Source organism: Lolium rigidum, chromosome 7 (genome assembly GCF_022539505.1).
Source record: "Lolium rigidum isolate FL_2022 chromosome 7, APGP_CSIRO_Lrig_0.1, whole genome shotgun sequence".
NCBI classification, from domain to species: domain Eukaryota; kingdom Viridiplantae; phylum Streptophyta; class Magnoliopsida; order Poales; family Poaceae; genus Lolium; species Lolium rigidum.
Genome location: NC_061514.1, coordinates 161,955,888 through 161,979,883, shown reverse-complemented (window position 1 = coordinate 161,979,883; position 23,996 = coordinate 161,955,888). Strand labels below are relative to the sequence as shown.

The 23,996-nt window shown below is 46.1% G+C and overlaps 1 protein-coding gene and 1 long non-coding RNA gene across 2 annotated transcripts; both read left to right on the top strand.

Annotated features, from left to right (window-relative positions):
• The first annotated feature begins 893 nt into the window (after positions 1 to 893).
• Positions 894 to 2,725, top strand: LOC124678809. The gene is made up of 3 exons (XR_006994650.1): positions 894 to 992; positions 1,444 to 1,604; positions 2,025 to 2,725. It is a non-coding gene; the product is annotated as an uncharacterized LOC124678809 (long non-coding RNA).
• A 6,814-nt stretch (positions 2,726 to 9,539) lies between these two features.
• On the top strand, positions 9,540 to 18,697 carry LOC124672203 (protein NRT1/ PTR FAMILY 8.5-like). Its single transcript, XM_047208472.1, has 7 exons — positions 9,540 to 9,629; positions 14,097 to 14,297; positions 14,870 to 14,954; positions 15,104 to 15,321; positions 15,397 to 15,953; positions 16,041 to 16,392; positions 18,224 to 18,697. Exons 1-7 carry the CDS (start codon positions 9,540 to 9,542, stop codon positions 18,659 to 18,661), a joined length of 1,941 nt encoding a protein of 646 aa, XP_047064428.1. The 3' UTR covers positions 18,662 to 18,697.
• Positions 18,698 to 23,996: the final 5,299 nt, after the last annotated feature.

Genomic DNA, 23,996 nt, shown 5'->3' with positions numbered 1-23,996 from the left:
ATCCGCAGCGACGGCCGAAGCACGGGAAGACGAACTTGATTCGTTCGGTCTAGGGCTTGAGCTGACAGTCCACTTGGCGCAGAGGACGCAGATCGGATGATGCCTTCAACGGCGCGGCTCGCCGCGGCCTCCTTCAGCAATTTCGGTATCTGAATGAATTCGTTGTTCGTCGGCTAGTATTGAGGTTCTGCTGGTTGTCCGGGATGCGTTTGTCCCACCTTTTGGTTTGATCTATCCGTGCATTCCCACTAATATCGATAACTAGCATGAATCAGCTCCTCAAGCGCATCTTGCAGGTGAAACTGTTTGTGATGCGACATGGTTCCTGCAGTGGATGGTAACTGAAGATTAGCTAAAATGTGTGCCTCTAATTTTTCTGTTTGCAGGAAAGGATCTTGACAAGAGGAAGGACCGTTTGCAGAAAAACTTGCGTAGCACAGGTTTTTCTGCTTAAACTCCAGAAGGTTCTTTGTTCATCTCCATAATATTATTTGTTTCTGGTCGGTTGGGCATATATGCCTATATTAGGTTGTGAATTGCATCATATGAAAATAATTGGCAAACGCTCAAGGCACGGGCACTCATCTGAAAATAATTTGATTCTAGATAACATATCCTTATGTGGAACTTTTATTTTTGCAGGCTCAAGGCATGGGCACCCATCTCTGAAGATGCTTCTCAAAATTGTCCAAAAAAGGTGGTTTATCATTTCTTTTTCCTACCTCTGCTATCAAAAAATATTCAGCTGACCCACACACCTCCACTCCTTCCCGCCCTCACAGGCCTCCACCTTGCAACCATCCGGTGCAGCAGCCGCACCAAGTCGGCATGTGTGTTCGGGGTCGGTGGCTTGGAAAACGCAAATGTGTAGGAGCAGAAGCAGTGCAAAGAAGTGTGGGAGCAGAAGCAGTATAAGATCGTCGCTTCGGGCTGCTATGCAATGCTTAGCCACCTCGCTCACCTGCACCATTCCTGAGCAATGAAGAACCAAGGTGATATGGTATAATGATTTGTTCTTTCTAATGCAATGCCTGTTGGTATCTTCTCAAGAGAAAGTACGCATATGTGTATTTGACCGATGATATCATTTGTCATCTCGGATTGTGTTGTCTTTGTTTTACATTGATGATTGTTTCATGCTTGAATTTTATTGATCTCTCATGCCACCATCATAATGTTGGAAATTTTGCACTAAGCTATACCTTATGGTTTCACTATGTAGACATTTGAGGACTATTCTGTATTGACAACAAAAAAGATTGTAGCATCTACTTCATTGTCCACTCTATACATTAGTGAGGATACACTAAAATTGTTCCGATGCATGATGCATCGTCCCTCCTTGAGATGCAGATTAGTGATTTCTGATTTATGTACACTTTTTGTGTAGTGATTCTTAGGGTTAAGACTCGGTTAAGGAACATGATAGATTATATTTTTCAGGCGCTCCGTTCCCATCAAGGCCTTCGCCTTCAGGAGGGCTCCCGGACAGCTGTGAGGAGCGCGGCGCACCTGGTCGACCATTGGATCAGTGCAGTTCGGTTCATGGTAGAATGCTCCTAGAGTTTTGATCTCCTCTGCGCCGCTACCGTGAATATCTCCAGGTAGTGTCTCCTTCTTTCCCACCCTTTCAGCTCAACCCTTCCAGCTTGCTGAGCGCACTCCGGCGAGCCCTTTTTTGTCCGTCAGATGGTAGCTATGAACGAGCAGGATCATCAGTTCAGGTAGATAGAAGCAAATTACTGTTATGTTATATGTAATTCCATGACTAGCATCTTGGCCCCGCTTTAAGCATAGTTGCTGGGTAAAGTGCATCCGGTAAAAACGGCACCCAATCTCTCCCGCATCGGCACATGAGGAGAAACTTAACCTCTACATCGTATACTTCACTGGTTATTCCTATTCCTTGCAATCTGTGCCTCCTATTTTTCAAATTGTCTGCAGCTACATCAGGCAAATTTAGAAAACTGGGAATTTGGAAGGTTCAGTTTTAGTGCAACTTATGTGCACTGCGTTTCTTACAGATCATAGCAATCTATTTACTGAAGTCAGTCCCAGCAGATTTGAGGTAAATCGTAGAATGGACGTGTTCTAAAAAAAGAGAAGGTTGAATGGCATAGTAGTCCTAGAAATAAAGAGTTCGAGATTTTTCGGGTAACATGAGGTAATATATCTCTGCATAATGAATTGGATTTTGAGAAATGGAGGTGAAGGCCATGTTCTGGCAGGTACTTCTTTATCTTTACATACATTTCTTGTGCAGTATTTCTTATACAAAATGTTCAGAGCCGACAAAAACATAGAGGGCTATCCATCTTTAGGAGAAAAAAACTATTTCATGATTGGCTCTACATGCATGTATATTTTTACCGGGATATTCTAATTTTGACTAGAAATTCAATGCATCTTCGTGTCTTAATGTATAAGTTTTGAGTAACAACGGCCGGCCTGGGAGCCGGAGTTTGTCGTTAACTGTTGTAAGCATATTGGCTAATTCTAATGTAGTGGTTTCTAAAAAAAAGTGAATGGGTGTCGAGTCTATTCTTCATATCATTGCGGACAAGTGATACATTAGCATGAGCACCAGATTTATAGATTTCGAATATTCGATCTTTTTTCGTTAAAACAAAATTTACTGGAAATCAGTTCATCAGTACAAAATAATGACACTGCCATTAGGAATTAGGAATATGAAAGTGGAATGTACTGGCTGGTCATTGGGCCACTTGGGGATCAAATGCTTCAGCAGAAATAAGCCAGAAATATTGCATTCTGGCACTAAACTTTGTGGTGTTCATGTTCTGTTCCAAGCCACTGTAACCAGTAACTGTTGGTAAACCAGTATGAAATAATCAGCTCACTGCTTTCTGCTGCATGATGTACACACACAAATGTCTACATTGAGAAAATAGTAGATAGTGACCCCACTTATTGCGCCTGTCGCAACTATCACCGATGTTTCTATAATTGGAAATAAACATTCAGTAAAATTCGTTTATATGTAATGTATTTTATTTCTGACAATGCTATACAATTAGAAAAGAATGTCTCTTAATTTTCAAATTTGGTGTTAAATGCTCGGCAGGAATCATCAACATTCACTTCTACCATGGATTTATGTCTCCTGTAGTATTATCTTCTTAATATTACGACAACACACATACGCCTCTGATAGTCTGATGTAGGCTATTCTATCACAATGGTGCTTTATATCTTGAAATATCTGTTTCTACAAGTGGTAGAAAAACAAGCCTCGCTGAAAAAGCACATCATAGTATTAAGACTTTGGCATGAAATGGGTGCATTGTCCCATGACTCTTTAGAGTAGCCTAATATATGATCGTTTCACCTCTTGGTGCTTAAATTGGGGGTAGTTAATTATATCTTATTTCTTATTTGTTGTTTTGCCTGAAATCACCAAAAGTGTACAATTATGCCAGCTTGCCTTTATTGAATCGAGAATTTCATAGATCATCCTAGAACTGTTTTGCTCACTACGAAATTCAGAAAAGAAGGTGTATGTGATAACTGAAGATGAAACCCCCACGGGCTTTCATCTCCTCAAATAGTAGAATCCTTACAACAGCGATGCATCTGAAAGATGAAAACGTGAAAATCCAGCGAGCCTACCGCACGATGCCCGAACACATTTTAGGCGGCGCGGCGAAGCGCGCTTGCCTCTCTAGTTGTATATTATTATCTGCGCCGCGATCTCGGTCTAGAATTGTCCACAAAAAATCTATTGGGGCATGTTTAGTTGCGCGCGGAGTGAATTTTCACACCTGCTAGGACAAGTTTGGCGCGTTCCGTGTGCCACGGGCTTAAGCGTTCGTGCATCGCATGATTCTTAAAGCAGCCCAAAAATTTGATCATTTAGGCACACTCGATTCCAGCGTTCTTGCGTGTGCAGGGCGAGCGCAAAAGTGGGCCCTTCATGGCTCCGCGCGTGCATAGTTTGTAAGTAACCTTGCTCTAATCTGGTGCATCTTAATCCTCCTCCAATTTACATAACGGTGCTTTGATTTAAGATGATCTCTACATGAAAAAGATGTGTCTCGATGTTGCGAATCCATTTCCACCACCAGTTAGAGTTTCGTCGAGTTTTTGAATGTCAATTTCATGTTCCCTTTAGAGATTTTCTGATCGAATTTTGTCAAGTTAGAGGGACTCGTTCGACTGTTTGAAATTTTCTTGGAGGAGTAAGTTCATCTCGCTGTTTTACACAACTTTAGTGTTTATAGTTTTTTTGTTTTGACATTGGTAGATGAAAACTATTAAACGATCAAGTGAATGGAATCACAGCGCTTTTTCTTTTCATTACGCTTTATCTCGAATCGAAACATGGTTTTGCAGATTAGAGTAGATTAAGATAAACTAGTTTGCTAAAGCACAATACACTCAAAATCTCATGCTATGTACTGTCAACCAAGCCTCATGTGTTTCTTCTCCCACGATAGGTAACTTGTTATCATCTAAATTAGATATAAAACATGATTTTAGACCCAGTTCATCACTATCGTGGCTCTAAGAAGAAGTCTTCACCTGTACACAGAAAACAGCCGATCAACTAACAGGCTAAACAGTGACAGCATCACATCAACGACTGCATTTATTTGTGCCACGGACATGGGCCACTGGTACTGTGCATAAAAGACAGAAAGGTGCTGGGAGAAATACAACCGCTATCGTCGATCTGGCTAAGAGCGTCTCCACCGGCGTCCTAAATAGCGGTTGGCAGGGCGCCGATACTGTTGTACTGCATTCTTTATTTGGAGAATGTGTTTCCACACCAATGCTCTCCATACGGCAGCCTTCAATAGAATTGAAATGTAAAAAGAATATTTAAAAAACGAAATTCATACGAATTTAGACTAGTTTTATACAAAAGTAACTCGAATTTGAACTAAAAACAAAAAAAAACTAGCGGCGCCCCTAGAAGGCGATGTAGTCGAGATTGTCCGCGTCATCGCCGTCATCACCTTCGTCGTCGCCGGACAAGTCGAAGGACCAATCTTCCTCCTCCTCCTTTGGCGCCGACAGCTCAGAAGGACTGGCGAGGTCGACGAAGTTCTCACCGTGGTCCATGGCATACCACACCGCCACCTGCCGCGGGTCGAGCGTGATCTACCAGTAGTTCTCCTCGACGGAGCGGCCAACGATGAAGTGCTGCCCGCGGAAGTCCTCCAGGTCGTCACCACAACGGAGGGCCGCCTGCGCCTTCGCCTCCATCACCCACCATTGCCTCTTCACCGGCGGAGGAGGCGATGAGGGATCAACGTTCTCCCCCTTGACACGCCGGCATGGAAGCATCCCCGGCGTCCTCCGAGTTGGGGTGGAAGCCGTGCGTTGTGGGTTGTTGTGGACGGCGACGCCGGTAGAAGGAGGCGCGTCCGCGGCCGAGAGCGTGTGACCACCGGCGCTTGACGAGCCGGAGCGCGAGTGGGCCGATGTAGTCCTTGCCGCCGGCCTCTGTAGAGGCTACGCCTCCGGTGCCATGCATTGCGCCTGGGGGTAGTAGAGCGGGGCGCGCATGGGGTCGACGCCGTGGATGCGCGGGCGGTAGCCGTACTCCGCCAACGTCGCGTCGACATCGCGGCTTTGCAAACAAGCCCGTCGGCCAATGCGGTTCAAACGGCCGGCATCGCGGCCGGTCGAACGAGCGAGCTCGATGTCGCGCTTGTCTTGGAAGCGCCGCGGCCACGCCGGGCTGTTCTGCGCGTTCGCCGGCTAGCTTTGGTCGGCCGGCGACATCTGCGCCCGCCGCTCGGCGATGAGGGCGCGCGTCTCCGGTCCAGGGGTGGTGGCGGCGGCACGGCGTAGCCGACGTTGGAGAGATGCCATCCGTGCGACAGCTTAAACTGCAGCGGCACGGGGATGCTCTATAGGTACAGGACGTCGGCCTCGTCGTAGGTCAGTTGCGGCGACCGGAGTCCACCGCCTCCATTGTTGCCGCCAGCCTCGACATTGTGCGCCATCGCGAGGTGTTTGCACTGGTGGGTTTGTCGCGTGGCGTCTGCGAGATTGGTGGTGGCGGCGGCTAGGGTTGGAAGACGAGGGAGAAGAGAAGTGCGTCGGTGTGGTTTTAAGGGTGGCGGAGGCCGTGCATTGAAGGCGCGTGGGGGAGATGGGTGGACGCCGCGTGGCCAGTTGCCGTCCTCGTCGCCGTTCTGAGCGGAGCTATTGACGCCGACGGCTGTCCGGCACACGTCGTTTTTAATGCGACCCGTCGCCTCCTCCCACTGAAGCCCCCATGTGTGGTTTTGGTAATTTATGACAATCCCTATGGACTAATATTTGCATCGAGTTATATATTTGTAGGAATTGTCCATAGGCAATGCTTGAACCATATGTTAGCTTCAAGGTTGCAATAAGAAGAAATTGATAAAGAATATCAAGTCTCATGTATGTCTTGAATATGAAGATGAAGTGAGCCCTCAAAGTTAACTTCAAGACATCAACATGATGAAGAATGAAGAAATGAAATGCAAGTTCAAGATGAGCCAACTCGAAGAGATCATATGCTTGAAGCTTGCCATACATATGATGATCATGGATATGTGAAGATGCGCTGAAGAAGAAGCTCTCACATGGTGGATTATGGGGGGGGGGAATCCACAAGACTTCGTCAATCAAGCACAATCAAGAAAGGCATTCCATCTTGTTGTGGTCAAGATCGTCATCATCAAGCTCAAGAGGAACGCGCAAGGTTAAGGTTTGCTCTTGATAGGGTTTCTTTCTTACAGGTCTCATGGTGTAGTTGGAGACCGGTTTATTGTTTAGTTGACGTACTATCAAGAGGGCTCTCGATCGAGTGAGTAACTCCATCATATCCTTCGGAGAACTCAAACCCTTGCATCCTTGCCTTATCTTTCTTGGTTGTTATCTGGTTCTTATCGAGCTTGTGCTTATTCTCATAACAAGCTCTAGTTCATTGAAAACGGATTTTGCACGGGAAACTTGTTGCGTTTTCAAGGTTGGAGGTTTTACCGGTTTGTATTTTATAGATAGGTCAAATATTTTATCATTTTTTTCTATCTTCCCCTGCTGGAATATGATGGTTCCTCGCATGATCTTGTAGAGATTGTTACTAGCTTCGAAACGAGTCCAAGATCATCAAAATTAGAGTCCAGATGGTCAAGTTATGGTCTTGTTCGTTTTGCTGTTGCTGCTAGTTTTCTCCGGGCCGGAAATTCTGGCTCGGATACAAAATTTCTAGGCAAATTTCCGGCTGCCTTACTGCGATAAGTTCCTTTAAGTCCTTAGCCATTTTTAAAAGCTCGGGACAGGGAGGGGGGGGGGGGGGCGGAAATTCCGACCCGAGAGGTCCCAAACGGTCATATTCCATTGGGAGGGGGTATATAACACCCCCTTCTTCCTCCTTATAGGTTGGTGGCTTCTTGTACTCTCTCTATATACTCTATTCTTGACCTTGAGAAAGCTTCCTCTCCCTCTAATCCTTCCATGATTCTTGCACCTATTCGGCATCGACGCCATACCCCATCATAAGCTGGAAGGCAAGAAGCGCTCCGTAGAGGCGTGAAGTGCGCTTCAGTACCTCGATTGGGCCGTCGTTGTCGACGAAGAAAGCCTCCGCCATCTCCCCCAAGGACTTCTCCTTGCTCGGCTTCAGGAAGACGAGGGCCTGTACAGCTTTGACAGAACTGCCTTCGACTTCTTCAGTAGCTCTTGGACCTGCTCGCTGGAATCCACAACAAAGGAGATGGCGTCGTTCATGGAATCAACCCGAAGCTTGTTCGAGCAATCCACAGGAGTGTCAACAACACCTCAACAAGATTTGAAAAGAAACAATGAGACATAAAACCCTAAGGGAAAAGAGCAGCTGATGACATATCAAAGTGATTTACTTACCAGAGTCTCGATGGATTTTCGGAGTCGATCCTCCTCTTCTCCGCTTGGGACTGGGCCTCCTCTTTCAGCCTCTGCTCCTCTCCAGCGTCGCCTTCACCTGGGAGAGCTCCTTCTCCAGATCTTCTGCTTTCTGCCAGCCATTGGTTACCAACTTGTTTGTCGTTTCGATATGTTTGGCTGAAAACCTGGGGGCGGCAACCTCTTCGCGGAGCTGAGCGTTCTCGGCCTCCATCTTGATGAATTTGGTGGCGAAGTCCGTCACCATGGTCACCGTGGTGAAGATGGGCTAGCACAGAGAAATGAAATAGCATTTAAAACACCCGAACGTTCATCAAGCCAACGCTTGGCTGCAAGCATCCAACTATAGGTTCGGGGGCTACTCGGGTAAGTATTATCACAAAGGAAAACAAAACTGCAACGACACTTACGTGTACTTGGGAAGCCAAAGTCGTGGGAGCGGCTGTCGAGATGGTGTCCCTCTTCTTCAGCACCCTTTTCGGGGGAAGAGGGACAACGAGAGCATCTTCGGGTGGAACCGATGCTTCCTTCACTGGCTCCTCGGCTCCCGTGGTCACCATCTATTCAGAGCTAACCCGCAGTTTCTTCGGAGGTGGAGCAGGTACCTCTCCTTCATCACTGGTCAAATAAGTTCAAATGTATGAGCAAAACGGATGAAACTATCGGGTGATCCAATGGTGTAAAACGGAAAAGGCACACTTACAATTCAAACATCATATCATCTTCATCAGCGAAGACGCCCGATGTCCGCTTCGCAGCTGGAGGAGCCAATGCCTCGGGATCTGCATCAAAAAAGCACAACATGATCAGCATAATCGTCGTATTGGCCACTATAACTCGACTCCGCTGTATCAGTCAATTCTTCAGCAGCGTGCTTCCAACGTTTGACAGTGAAAGCTTCGTCATCTTCGGTGTCGTCTTCTTCTTCGTCTTCTATAGCGTCTACCTCCTCGACGTTCTCCTCCGACTCGTCATCTTCGGGCTCTACCTCACTTTCGGGTGGAGGAGGATAGCACCTTGCAACAGTGAGGCCCTGCCAAGACAGAAGAAATCTGAAGTTAAAATAATGCATTGGGTAAACTATACCGAATATGGAACGTGAAGGCAATGGAATTACCTCGGCTGGCAAGTGGCGAGCATCGTAGGGATCCGCAAGGGATTCCAAGGGGGTGGTGTCTTCTTGACTAAAATGGGTCAATCACCTGACCTCATCCTGAAGCTCATTGTCAGAAAGATTTGTGGCGTTGATTCAGGTCGAGTCCATGGCACCGGTATATATATAACCACATCTGGTGGCCTCGGGACATCATTGGCTGGATGCGGCGCTTCAAGAACAGAGCGCCAAACTCTGTGCCGAGCATCGTCTTTCCGCCATAGTTCTTCAGCTCTAGAACCCTTTCATACAATTCGTCGGCTACTACTTTCTCTTCGACAATTAGGATGTTCCTCCAAAATTTCTTCGGCTTCGCCTCCAGAACATCCGAAAACTTCGGCAGGTTAGAGCGGTGGCTCGAAGCTTGTTTGTCACTGAGATAGAACCACTTCTTCCTCCAACCTTGGACAGATTCTGTCATCGGGAAGTTGAAGTACTTCACCTCCTTTCGGACGATGAAGCCGACCCCTCTCATGACATAGGGGCCATTGTTCCCGCAATGGCGCTTGACGAAGAAAATCTTCGTCCACAAGCCGCAATGCGGGTCAATGCCGAGGAAACCCTCACAGATGGTGATGAAAATGGCAAGGTGAAGAATTGAGTTCGGCGTCAGCTGCCAAAGCTAGATGCCGTAGGAAAAAAGGAGGCAGCGGAGAAACTCTTGGGATAGGAGAGATAACCCACGGTACAAAAAGGCAGCAAACATCACTACGAACCCAGCAGGAGGCTTGGAGCGAGATTCCGAACCTAGAAAGCAAATGTCCTTGTTGCTGGAGATCAGCCCCAAGCGACGCATCTTGTTTTCCTCACGCTTCGTTATGGAGGACGTCGTCCAGTAACACCGGAGGGCCTTGGCGGCGGCTGATGGCGTGTAACTCACACGTTCGTTGGGAACCCCAAGAGGAAGGTATGATGCGCACAGCAGCAAGTTTTCCCTCAGAAAGAAACCAAGGTTTATCGAACCAGGAGGAGCCAAGAAGCACGTTGAAGGTTGATGGCGGCGGGATGTAGTGCGGCGCAACACCGGAGATTCCGGCGCCAACGTGGAACCCGCACAACACAACCAAAGTACTTTGCCCCAACGAAACAGTGAGGTTGTCAATCTCACCGGCTTGCTGTAACAAAGGATTAGATGTATAGTGTGGATGATGATTGTTTGCAAAGAACAGTAAAGAACAAGTATTGCAGTAGATTGTATTTCAGATGTAAAGAATGGACCGGGGTCCACAGTTCACTAGAGGTGTCTCTCCCATAAGATAGCATGTTGGGTGAACAAATTACAGTCGGGCAATTGACAAATAGAGAGGGCATAACAATGCACATACATGACATGATGAATATTGTGAGATTTAATTGGGCATTACGACAAAGTACATAGACCGCTATCCAAGCATGCATCTATGCCTAAAAAGTCCACCTTCAGGTTATCATCCGAACCCCTTCCAGTATTAAGTTGCAAAACAACAGACAATTGCATTAAGTATGGTGTGTAATGTAATCAATAACTACATCCTCGGACATAGCATCAATGTTTTATCCCTAGTGGCAACAATACATCCATAACCTTAGAGGTTTCTGTCACTCCCCCGGATTCACGGAGACATGAACCCACTATCGAGCATAAATACTCCCTCTTGGAGTTAAGAGCAAAAACTTGGCCAGAGCCTCTACTACTAACGGAGAGAATGCAAGATCATAAACAACACATAGGTAATAGATTGATAATCAACATAACATAGTATTCTCTATCCATCGGATCCCGACAAACACAACATATAGAATTACAGATAGATGATCTTGATCATGTTAGGCAGCTCACAAGATCCGACAATGAAGCACATGAGGAGAAGACGACCATCTAGCTACTGCTATGGACCCATAGTCCAGGGGTGAACTACTCACTCATCACTCCGGAGGCGACCATGGCGGTGAAGAGTCCTCCGGGAGATGATTCCCCTCTCCGGCAGGTGCCGGAGGTGATCTCCAGAATCCCCCGAGATGGGATTGGCGGCGGCGGCGTCTCGCATAGGTTTTCCGTATCGTGGCTCTCGCGTGCGGGGGTTTCGCGACGAAGGCTTTAAGTAGGCGGAAGGGCAACGCGGGGGCCACACGAGGGCCCCACACACCGAGGCCGGCGCGGCCAGGGCCTGGGCCGCGCCGCCCTGTTGTGTCGGCGCCTCGTGGCCCCACTTCCTTTCCCCCTCGGTCTTCTGGAAGCTTCGTGCAAAAATAGGACCCTGGGCGTTGATTTCGTCCAATTCCGAGAATATTTCTTTACTAGGATTTCTGAAACCAAAAACAGCAGAAACGACAGAATCGGCTCTTCGGCATCTTGTTAATAGGTTAGTGCCGGAAAATGCATAAATACGACATATAATGTGTATAAAACATGTAGATATCATCAATAATGTGGCATGGAACATAAGAAATTATCGATACGTCGGAGACGTATTAGCGGCATCCGCGGCGTTGGAGGATCTTGGCGTGGCGTCGGACGGATTTGGGCCGGTGGCGGCGATGGACAACACGTCGGCCTTCTTCTTCCCCATGGCGCCGGAATTTCTTCTCGTTGCTTTGGAAGCTCCGGTGTGGTTGCAATGGCGAGTAGAGGATGAAGCAAGAAGATGAACAAGTGAGCGGTGAAGGGGCGAATTAACCCCTATCTCTGTTTATAAAGAGCTTTGGCCATCGATTTTGGCCGTTAGATCCATGCCACTAAAAATTAGGATAGATCTGGCCGTACACGTGTCACAAGGGGAGAGAAAATGGCGGCCCACTAACCCCACTACGCACGAGGATCAAGGAAATGTCTCGATCAACGTGCAACGTCCAGTCTTTTCCAAACTAACCACCCAGACATGGGTCAGGCCCACTAGGTCACGTCTCCTCAGTTGCCGCAGCAGTTGCCACGCTGCTGATGACGTCATAAAACTATCGACTCCCCCCATGGTGGAGCACCCAATATAATTCAGAGCCCGAAGAAATCTACGGTATTCGACTCAGATGTTTACAGCCTATGTCTATGCATCCACAGGCTCGGGGGCTACTCCCATCGGGAGCGCTAGCGCGCACCCGATAAAAAAGATTGAAGCCTCGTCGACAGTACCAAACTTAGCAGTTTCAATTCCTACAAACAAGGGAGAAATGGGCCCGGAGGTTCTTCGAGTGACTCGAAGGTTTCTTCTTAATTACGAACCCAGAGGTTCCAGTGATCCAGGTTCGAGCCCGGGAACTCGAATATGTGTAGGGTAACGCAGTTTTGCTCCGGCAGATAACCAGTCTCAATATATCGAGTAAATCTGGGATCGTTACTCCGTCTCTTACACATGCTCAAATCTTCGAGGATTACCAAGTTTGCATCTTTTGATGACCCGATGGATTGAAAAGTATCGGCTGATGGCAAATTTAGTCCCTGCCCGAAGCTTCGCTTCAGCCAGTCACTCGGGGGCTACCGATGTGGGAATTACCCTTCGGGTACCCGACATTGCCCTACCTCCTTTTCCCGAACAAGGGGCCCATCTGGAGCGCCGCAACCCAAGATGGTCCAAGACGTTGGTTGCGTGGTGGAAAGATTGAAGGTGACGGTTTATTGAAGTACAAGGCAAGGAAAGATTCACATATCGAAAGATTAGATAGACTCTTATGTATTGTAACCGAATCCGGGCAGGACTCTCGGGACATGGGACTCCTATATAAAGGCTAGGAGAGGGCCTGCCGGAGCTCTCTCTCTCAACTCTCACGCACGCACCTAACTCTAGAAACCTTGCCTCTCGGCGAGATCACCATCAGGTAGTCCTTCGGCTGCCCCATTGTAATGGATATCACCCATAATCAAGATCAGACAGGCAGGAAGTACGGGTATTACCTCTACGAGGGCCCCGAACCTGGGTAAATCTCGCTCCCCGCTTGTCTGGTATCCGATGTCTCGTGCTAACATGTAGGCTTCCGCTAACCCTAAACCCCTCATGGTGGGCATTGCCGAGGATCCACCTCGTCAGTTGTCCTAGGGTTCCTCCTGTGTGAAGATGGAAGGACCTTCCTGAGGCCGGTCCTTGTTGATTTGGCTGGCGTGGTGAGTTCTGGAAAGCTCCGCCGGCGAATATAATAGTGCAACTTATGCCTAGAGTTTGCTGGATCGGGTGGTATTCGGTCATGGGCACCTATTCTTTTATTGCGACCTTTTGGTTTTGGAAGGAGCGGCGAGAAGTCTGTTCTTTCTTGCCATTAGGTGACATTTTGATCCATGGTGAAGTTAGAGATGGATAATATCATGAAGGCGGGATTTGACGACTAACAATGGAGGTTCGACTCTCTACGTTGTTGACAGACTTGCTTGGTGTTCTGGGTTTCGCAACAGTAGTATGTAAGTGGGGGTGGCAGCACAAGTGAAGTTTAGTGTCTTACCTTTCAGGGTGAAAATCCAATGTATGGCCTTAATTGGTTATGCATGGCAATGATCTTGTTGAAAACATTATTTTAAGAGCGGAGACTATCTGCAGGGTGAAAACCTAAGATCTTTAATCGGGCGACAACAGTGCTTGTACAGTGTCATGGAGGCGCCGCTTTTGGAGAGTCCGGAGTCCAAGTGTTGCCTTGTTGGTGGTTGTAGTGTTGCTGCTAGGGCTGAAATACCATAGAGGAATTTTATTATTTTAGTTTTTTTTCTTTGGCTGGGTGCATCCGTGCTGCCATTAGGGTATAACGTTGTTACAGAGGCTGAATGTAATTGATATCTCTCGATGTTAATATATTTCCTTTATCAAGAAAGGAGAAAAAAGATAAAATAGTATACTTCCTCCTCTAATCCAAATTAAGTAACTCCACTTTGTGTAGATTCGAATGAATCTTATTAAGTTTTTAAACTAAATGCATGCGTATGGAAATAAAATGAAGTCAATTAATTTGAATAGGAGGGAGTGTAGGAAAATCGTTGACAGCCCGGACTGTTTAGTGAAATATTTGAGAATATGTGGTTTTGCCCTCGTCTCCATTTACGGGATCTGCTTTCCACGACCTATTTTGAGTCATTTTGCGTTTGCCCGTGGCTTGTATACAGAAATTGAGATATGCGGGGTCCGCTGCAGATGCTCTAATAAAACGGGTGCTCCCCATTGTCAGCTCGAGGCATCGCCCCACTCTACGCCAGATCCACAGCGTTCTCTTCTTCCAGGAGAGGGGAACGACGGTGGATGCTCAGTACCAGATGGACGCCGACTACCGCGGGCGCGGGGCCTTAAGGAAGCCGATCTTAGAGCAGGTCTAACAGACCCCTTAAAAGGGCGAAACCCGTATAATAACCGTCAAAATAAGGGGTTGGGCGCTACCCGGCCGTCTAACAGACCCCGTAAAACTGGCCTCCGGATCGATTTTTTACAGTTTTGGTTACGGGGCGGCTCTTCGCCCCTTACTTGTACGGGGCGGGAGGCTGAATACAGGGCCAACCCCTCATCCCATTTCACTATGGCGCGCGGATATTTCAGAATTCCCAACCGTTTTCCCCGCGCCACCGCCATAGCCACCCGCGCGCCGCCGCTGAAAACAGAATATTCCGTAGGATTCTGTTTTACGGGGTGGGATACGGGGTCTGCTAGCTCGGACGAGTTTTCGGCCAGCGAAAAGTGAATACTGGGCCCTCTACTCGTGTTTTAAGGGGTAGAAAAATAAGGGGTCTGTTAGACATGCTCTTAGAGGACTGTGAGATAGTGCAAGTAAGCTGTAGTATCGATAAGAGATCGAGGAGGCTTGCGTTTTGCGTGCTCGCTGACAACGCCCGATTCAAAGGCCAATTGCGTCTTGCGTCTAATTTTGAGCTTTTACTTGTCACGCCAGGCGTCTTGTGAGAATCGGGGCTCGGAAGCGCGGGAGCGCGAGCTGGCCAGTCACTGCTCTGATAAGGCACTCAAAGTCATCTTGTGTGAGTGCCTATGAATTGCATAATTCGTCAGTCTTATAGAGTTCCAAACTTACAATTACCATTAGTACTAGAGTAGTAGAGTAGCATTTCGATTTTCCCCCCTATGTTTATGAATTGAATTGGTCCATTCGAGATGTTGCTCCTGCCAGTCCTGCAGTTCCTGGAGGTCACTGCGTTCTACGGGGTGTACCTCAGCTTGATCGTGTATCTCCAAGACGTTCTCCATGGCGACAGTGCTTCCAATGTGGCGAGCGTGAACCTCTGGGCTGGAGTCAGCTTCTTCATGCCTCTGCTCGGCGCCACCGTGGCTGACTCCTGCTGGGGAAAGTACACGACGGTGCTGATCGGCTACTCCATTGCTTGCGTGGTAAGTGATGATCTGCACTAAAATCAGCCGACTCCACTCTGCTTCTCTGACGAGCTACTGGAAGGAAATTAACAGGGAATGGCCATGGTCACAACGTCAGCTACACTGCCGTCTCTGAGTCCGTCGCTGTGTGCGTACTGTGCACCGGCCACTCTCATCCAGAAGCTGCTCTTCTTTTCCGGCATATACATGTGCGGCGTCGGACTCGGCGGGGCCAAGGCTGTTTTCATGTCATTCGCGGCGGAGCAGTTCGAGGACAAGGACGATGACGGCAAGAAAGCTCAGGCATCCTACTTCGGCTGGTACTACGCGGTGGGCAACATGGGCGTGCTCACCGCTGGGACACTGGTGGTTTGGGTCCAGGACAAGGTGAGCTGGGCGATCGGCTATGGCATCTGCGGGTTGATCGTGGCGGTCGCTGTCGTCGGCATCGCCGCCACGGCGCCCATGTACCGGATGCTGCCTTCCATGGGCAGCCCGTGGAAAGGAGTGCTCCAAGTGCTCTGCGCGCTATCTCGCAAGGTAAAACTGAAGGTACCCGATGATGCCACCCAACTGTACGAGGAGGAGGATGTCAAGAACCCGCTTCTGCATCCTGTGCACGAACGACTGCAGCACACCGACCAGTTCAGGTACAATTTTAGGATCGAGTGGCATGAATCGAATCTAGTGAATTTCTTCAGACTAACAAACGTGCTCTCCGAGCGACTGTGCACCAGGTTCTTGGACAAGGCTGCCATTATCACGGATGAGGACCTGGATCAGGACGGCAACCGGCCATGGAGGCTGTGCACGGTGACGCGGGTGGAGGAGCTGAAGACCCTGCTGCGGCTGATCCCGATATGGCTTACCTCGGCCGTGTACTTCGTCGCCAACACACAGGCGCAGACCACGTTCGTGCAGCAGGGCACCAAGACGGACTCCCAGATCCCGGCCGCGTCGCTGACGTCCATTGAAACGGTTTGTGCCGTCGCCTTCGTCACGCTCTACAACAGTAAGTTGACGAAGCCGGCCTGGCGCCTCACGGCGCTTCAGCTCATGGGGCTCGGGCACGCGACGGCGGTCGTCGCGGTTGTTAGCCTTTAATCTTGATTCATGTATCTGCATTGTTATGCATGTAGTTAGGTGTTCTGTGGTCAGTTGTATGCCGGCGAGATGTACGTGTGATACGTACAAAGCTGGCGAGTCGTCGGCACGAGATTGTGCATGGTGAGATGCTAGTGCCCGTGCGAGGCGGCGTACATGCGAGATGCCGAGTGCTGTGTGAAGCAGCTGCACAAGACCTGAAGCCAACGGGCTGCATGAGACTTAGCAGAAAAATAGGTCATGGGGTTAGCTGTTGGATGCATGGATTAGTTAGTTGGTTAGTTCGGCCGGGTCGTATGCATGCTGGAGGGATTCCAGGAAGTGGAGTACGTGTGTTAGTGGTTAGTGGCGTGAGTTATCCATCTTGTATATATATGCTACGCTGAGTAATGAGAAAAGAAGCCGTGAGGGCAGGAGAAAAATGTAACTCGTTGTGCTTACCAGAGAGAGATGTATCGGCAAAGCTAGCTGCTTTTCTTCTCTGGTATGTGTGTGTGCGTGTGTGTTCCAGCTGAGAGACAAAGTGAGAAGAGAGAAACGAGAGTTCAGAGGTAGAAGAAGATGGGGCTGCGAGATTGCAGCCCCCAACAATTGGTATCAGAGCCTTCCGCTCTTGGTTCCTGTGGTGGTGGCGCAGGGGGAGATGATGCGGCCAGGGCGACGGCACGGTGGACTCCGTGCAAGATGGAGGCCGGAGGCGCAAGAAGGGCTGGTGGCGGCGCGATGTCGCCGGCGGCTGGTTGCGGCGTGAGGCTGCTAGGAGGAGGAGGTCGCTGCGTGCGGCAAGACGGCGTGGTGATCGACGTCCAGAGGGCATCGTCCACGTCAAGAGGAGACCGCGGTGTGATGCTGCGGCGACAAGGCGATGGCGGTGTGAAGCTGCGGCGACAAGGCGATGGCGGTGTGATGCCGCTGAAGCCTACAATGGTGTCGGCGGCGGCGGCGTGATGCCGTCGGGCGCTAGGCACGGTGGTGTGATGCTGCCACAAGGAGACGACGGTGTGATGCCGTTGAGAAGAGATGGCGGTGTGATGCCGCTGGTTGCCGATGGCGGTGGTGCGATGCCATCATCATCACGAAGAGTTGGCGTGAAGCCAATAAACATTGCAGTGTGATGCTGCGCCAAGACGACGTGGAGTTCGGCGCTGCGAGGGCGTCGTCAACGGCGAGAGGTTGCGGGTGAACCGTGATGAAGATTGGAGGATCAAGATTAGGGGGGTGAATGTTAGCCTTTAATCTTGATTCATGTATCTGCATTGTTATGCATATAGTTAGGTGTTCTGTGGTCAGTTGTATGCCGGCGAGATGTACGTGTGATACGTACAAAGCTGGCGAGTCGTCGGCACGAGATTGTGCATGGTGAGATGCTAGTGCCCGTGCGAGGCGGCGTACATGCGAGATGCCGAGTGCTTGTGAAGCAGCTGCACAAGACCTGAAGCCAACGGGCTGCATGAGACTTAGCAGAAGAATAGGTCATGGGGTTAGCTGTTGGATGCATGGATTAGTTAGTTGGTTAGTTCGGCCGGGTCGTATGCATGCTGGAGGGATTCCAGGAAGTGGAGTACGTGTGTTAGTGGTTAGTGGTGTGAGTTATCCATCTTGTATATATATGCTACGCTGAGTAATGAGAAAAGAAGCGGTGAGGGCAGGAGAAAAATGTAACTCGTTGTGCTTACCAGAGAGAGATGTATCGGCAAAGCTAGCTGCTTTTCTTCTCTGGTATGTGTGTGTGCGTGTGTGTTCCAGCTGAGAGACAAAATGAGAAGAGAGAAACGAGAGTTCAGAGGTAGAAGAAGATGGGGCTGCGAGATTGCAGCCCCCAACAGCGGTGGCTGTGGCTGCGTGCACCGAGGCGCGCAGGCTGCGGATGGCCGAGGATCATCAGCTTATGGGGATAGCGTTGCTGCTGCCGCAGTACGTGGTGATGGCGGTCTCGGATGCGTCCCTCTCCGTGGGGCAGCTGGACTTCTTCTACGACCAGTCGCCGGAGACGATGAAGGGCGTGTCGACGGCGTTTTACTTCGTGGCCCTGTCGCTGGGAAATCTGATCAACTCGCAGCTAGTGATTCTAGTCGCGTCCGTCACAGCGGCAGGAGGCGGGACCGGCTGGTTGCCACCGGAACTGGATGATGGGCACCTAGATTACTACTTCGTGCTTGTTGTCGCCATTACTGTGGTGAACTTTGCTGTTTTTTTGGCCCTCGCCAAGAACTACACGCCCAGGAGAGTCTATTTGGCACTCAATTCGTCATAAGTGGATTTTTCTTCCAATCACAAATTACACATGTATGATTATTGCCTATTTCATCAGAAGTCAAATTCTTACATTAATTTATACTGTATATACATGTCTTTTATATGCAATATACAATATGTATCCATGTAATTTACATGTATATATTAAGGTAGCTAGAGTCGGGATTCTGAGTCGGATCGATTTTCCTCCCACATAATCAATTCATATAATCCACCATCCTACCATAATTACTCACTGAATATCATTTTTTATCACACTTAAAATTTGTGCAATGGTATAATGGAGATAAAAATACACATTTATATTTTCTAGCAATAACCATGTAGCGACAAATAATTTAGGCACTGGGAGGTAAATACAGGGTAATGAAGCATGTGACAAAGGCTTGAGATGTTTAAGTAGTATAATGTAGTATCCTTCTATGGTTAAGTCGATGGAAAATATAAATATAATGAGTTAGTAGAATTGGAAAAATACATAAAAAGATTGGAATTCTACACATTGCATAGGAATATGTGATTTGGATTAGGACACAAGCAACTTATAAGAACAGAAATGCATAAGACATAATACTTACCACAATAGTTTTTAGACTACTTTCCCATAAGCTATAAAGTACACAAAACAAGCGATAATAATTTTGAAGGTTTAAAGGTAGCACACAAGCAATTCACATTGGAGTGGCAACGAAATATCACATATAGGTATGGTTGTATGGTGGACTAATTCGTACTTTGGTTTTTAGTAGTTGGATGCACGAGTAGAGCTTATACTCAGTACAAGTGAAGGCTAGCAATAAACTGGGAAGCGACAATCGAGAAAGCTCATGCTTGCGACGGATAAAATTAACGAAAACATAAAAGTAATACAAGAAGTCCGAGTCAAGATAAATCATCGAGGTTTAAATGACTTTTCTTTTAGTCATGCTTGAGCATGTGCCAAGTTGATTCGAATGAAAATTCAGAGGAGGATACCATAATATCATACTGTTATATGAATAGAGCAATGCAAGCAAACATCTATATGACGTGTTACCTACTATTAGTAAATTGGAACTAATCATGAGAGAGAATAAACTACTGAGCATCATTAAGTAGCATACAGCTTACATAAACAAACTAAGCATATCCACATAAATGAGTATATGTACAAAAATGAAAATAAATATAGTTCATACCAGCCTCTCACCACAACTCGAATTGTCGTGACCGTCATTATTGCTCTTCACTTGTGTGGATTGAATAATATGAAATGATAACCAAGCTCCAATGAAGTCACGGAAGACTGTTGAACCCTACAACAACTTTACAAAACCAAAGAAGAACAACAAATATTTTTGGATTTTCGATTTTTAATAAACACACAAAGCAAAATCTTTTTGGATTTCGCATACCAAATCATAATAAGAAGATGAAGCAGATTAAGAAGAAAATGAAGAGAAACAACAGAAATATTTTTTATTTTTTTATGTTTTGGAAAGTAGAAACGAAAGCACGAACAACAAAAAGAAAGAAAACTAACATAAACACGCAAATGCAAAAAGTGACAGAAATCTACCAACCCAGAACAGCAGGCAAAAATCGATTTTTCTGAAAATGTTCTGTAGCTCATCTCGAAACGTTCTCAACTAACGAAAGTTAGATAACAACACGGGGCATATGATCCAAAATTGGCAGCTCAAAATTTTGTTCTGGCTATTTATACGAATTTTTATCGTGACAGCATAGAATCTGTTTTTAGACATCAACTTCCCAAATTCTTACCTCCTTCCTATTAGAGGCTATCCTTGGTATAAAAACGAAATAAATAAACTAGATAGAGGTTATTACATTAGTAGCAACTCCCAAGATTCAAATAAAGAGAAATTACCGAAACAAACTATCACGAACAAAAAGAAAGCGAAACATGGATATACAAAGTTTCGATGGAATATGATATGTAGATGAGTGAGATGTCGGTATACCTCCCCCCAAGCGTAGGCTTTTGGCCTAACTGGAGATAAACCCTATGGTGACCAAGCATCGAAACAAATGTTTCCCCCGTAATACGACGAAGAAGCACCTTCGTCCTGGTATGAACTCGAGGACAGCCCGGTATAGTGCGCGGTGTAGTCCTCAGGGGCTGCCTCCTCCTCCTCCTGCTGCTGTTGCTGTGGAATCCAAACAGTCAAAGCTGCTCGTCCAACTCCTCCTTTGAGCTAGACCACGGCTTCCCATGAACACTAAACAAACTAGGTTATGGTAGGGGAACCTTCCTTTCTTCCCCATCAACAAATAACATTATATACACTAAATTCCCTGCAGAAGAGTTATCAGTAACAAAGTGGTGATGTTTCATGGCAGCAAGATCAAGTCTTTGTGGTTCCAACAACACATCATTTGGGTCAATTGTAAGATCCAAGAAAGCTACAATATGTGCAACAACAATTTCCCCATAAATGGGTCCTCTAGCAGACAAGTGACGGGCGATAAGAGAACCAAGATTATACTTAGTACTATCATCGAGTACAGTAGCTAGAAAAGCCAAGTGATAATGGGAAATGTTACTAGTATTTTCCCTACCAAGAATACTAGTAGCAAGGTAATAGGTAAAGTAGCTAATAGCTGGGAGTTGGATATTTCTTATCTTGCCACGCTGGACCTTGCGGTCATCATCGTTTATCCCCTCCCGGTAAAGCTCCAACAAGTCAACGGGGTTGTCCTTAATCTTCCTCTTTGTCCCTGTAGTAGAAATACCTAGGATTTCACAAAATTTTGACAAAGGCAAAGTCATAGACTTGTCATAGATTTTAAATGCAACACTCAGCTTGTACTTAGTGTTTCTAAAGTGGAAGCTCTCAACAAATGTTTTAGTGAGCGAAGCATATTGCTCGCTCTCATAATTCATGTAACCGGTTAAGCCAACACTGTCAACAAGGTATAAGAAATCATCACGAATCCCTGCATCTATCATGAAGTCAGTGTAAGGAAAAGTGGATGGATATGTGCCTCCACTTCATCTCTTTCACCAAATCTTGAGAAATGACATCTTCATTGTAAGATCGCCTGTATTGGGTAGATGATCTTGAAGACCTCCTTGGTCCAGGTGCTTCCCTCTCAAAGATCTCTCCATATTTGTGGTTATCCATCATTGTTCTCTGAAATTTTTAACAAACCTCATGAAAAATGATTTTAAGATAAACAAATGAAGGAGAACACTATGGAGACTTATAAGAGGACTAAACATGCATCAAAACAACTTATCCCATCATAATACAAGCATGCAAGCTCACTTATCATGTCATCTACAGCAGCAAAATATTCAAGATATACTTCACCAATCAAAATTCTACTTGGATAATCGGAGGAGTCACATACCGGAGAGAAAATGCTTCAAATTTCAGCAAGAAATATGGGCTGAGGAAGGAGATCGAAAATTCTCGATGAAGAACAGCAAGAGCATGGTTTTGAGCAATGGTGGGGTGTTTTTTCGCGAGAGAGAAGAGAATGGCAGAGGAGGGAGCAAGTGGAGGGACAGGGGGCCCCTCACCTACCCTTGGCACGGCTAGCGGGCAAGCCGCGCCACCACATCGTGTGGCCGGCCTGTGGGTCCCCCTGGGCTGCCCCAGGTGCCTCTCTGCCCCTTTTCATGCGTAAAAATTTTCTATACATTTTTTGGAATTTTTCAAGAAACTATATTTTTGGGAAAATTTCAGAATTTGAAGAATGATTATATCGCAGAAAAACAATTATGGAATGATAAAGAACAAAATCAAAACCAAATCTACAGCAACTCTATGATATTCTAATATAAAGTCAATCAATGGTACATAGGTGAAAACGTAGTTTCATTCATTCAAAATTATTTTGTTAACAAGGTTGATCAAGTCTTGTTATCAAAAGAATTTTATATGAAGCAAAACTTTGTATTTCACACAATAATTATGTTACCTTAGTCTCGACGAGAATAGTTCCAATCACGACAATATCATTCTCCTTCTTTGTCTTGGGCAAAGGGTAATGAAATTTCCCAATTTGGATAGTATCAACATTAATAATTGAGTTTAGACCATAATTCACATCAATCTTCTTGGGAAAATAAATTGTATGCTCCTTGTCATCAACATTGAATGTTACTTTTCCTTCGTTGCAATCAATACTAGCCCCTGTAGTGTTAAGAAAATGTCTCCCAATAATAATAGACATATTATCATCTTTAGGCATTTCTAGCACAACAAAGTCAGTTAATACCATACAATCATGAGTAACTTGAACAGGAACAACCTCACATATACCAACAGGAATAGTAGTAGACTTATCAGCCATTTGCAAAGATATATCAGTTGGTATTAATTTTTCTAGATCAAGTCTTCTATAGAGAGAAAAATGCATAACACTAACTCCTACTCCCAAGTCACATAGAGCAGTTCTAACATAATTATTTTTGATGGAGCATGGAATAGTGGGTATACCTGGATCACCAAGCTTCTTTGGAAGCTTACCATTAAAAGAGAAATTAGCGAGCATAGTGAAAATTTCCTCATTTGGAATCTTCCTCTTATTAGAGACAATATCTTTCATATACTTTGAATAAGGAGGCAATTTAATAGCATCAGTCAAAGGACTTTGCAAAAAAAAAAAAAAGGTTTCATCCATTCAGAGAACTTATTATAATGTTCTTCCTCCTTTGATTTATGTTTCTTATCAGGAAAAGATATTGGTTTCTGCACCCAAGGTTCTCTCTTACTACCGTGTTTAGTAGCAATAAAATCTTCCTTAGTGTATTTTGTATTCTTAGTATGCTTTTCAGGTTCTTCTTCAATTTCTTCTTTACCGGAAGCATCAATTTCATTAATACTACTTTCAGTTTCAGCATCCAAAATATATATACTATTAGGATCCTTAGTAGGTTCAGAGGATTCTACAACAATTTTATGCTTCTTCTTCTTTTTCTTAGACTTAGTCCTAGTATCATTAGCTTGTTGAGAATATTGTTCAATTGTTTTTGGATGTCCTTCAGGATATAAAGGATCCTGAATAGAAACACCACTTCTAGTTCTTATTTCATAAGCATGTTTTTCTCTAGAAGCATTAACTAGCAAAAAAATTGCACTTTAGTGAGCTGATCAATTTGAGTTTGAACCATATGGAAATGTTTAACAAGCATTTTAACATCATTAGAGGTTCTTTCCACAATATCATGCAAATTATTGATAGCTCTAGAATTTTCCATTCTCTTATTTTAACATCACAATTAGGTGATGTTCCACTCTCTTATTAAAATTATCTTGCTTAACAATATAATTATCAAATTCATCTGAGCATTGATCAGGAGGTTTAGAGTAGGGAATATC

Excerpts from the sequence above, each read along its gene's own strand:
- LOC124672203 (XM_047208472.1), top strand. The coding sequence starts at position 9,540 with ATGGCGCTTGACGAAGAAAATCTTCGTCCACAAGCCGCAATGCGGGTC. Across the intron at positions 14,298-14,869 it reads GGAAGCCGATCTTAGAGCAG|GCGTCTTGTGAGAATCGGGG; the intron begins GTCTAACAGACC and ends TTGTCACGCCAG. Across the intron at positions 16,393-18,223 it reads ACGCGACGGCGGTCGTCGCG|CCCCCAACAGCGGTGGCTGT; the intron begins GTTGTTAGCCTT and ends GCGAGATTGCAG.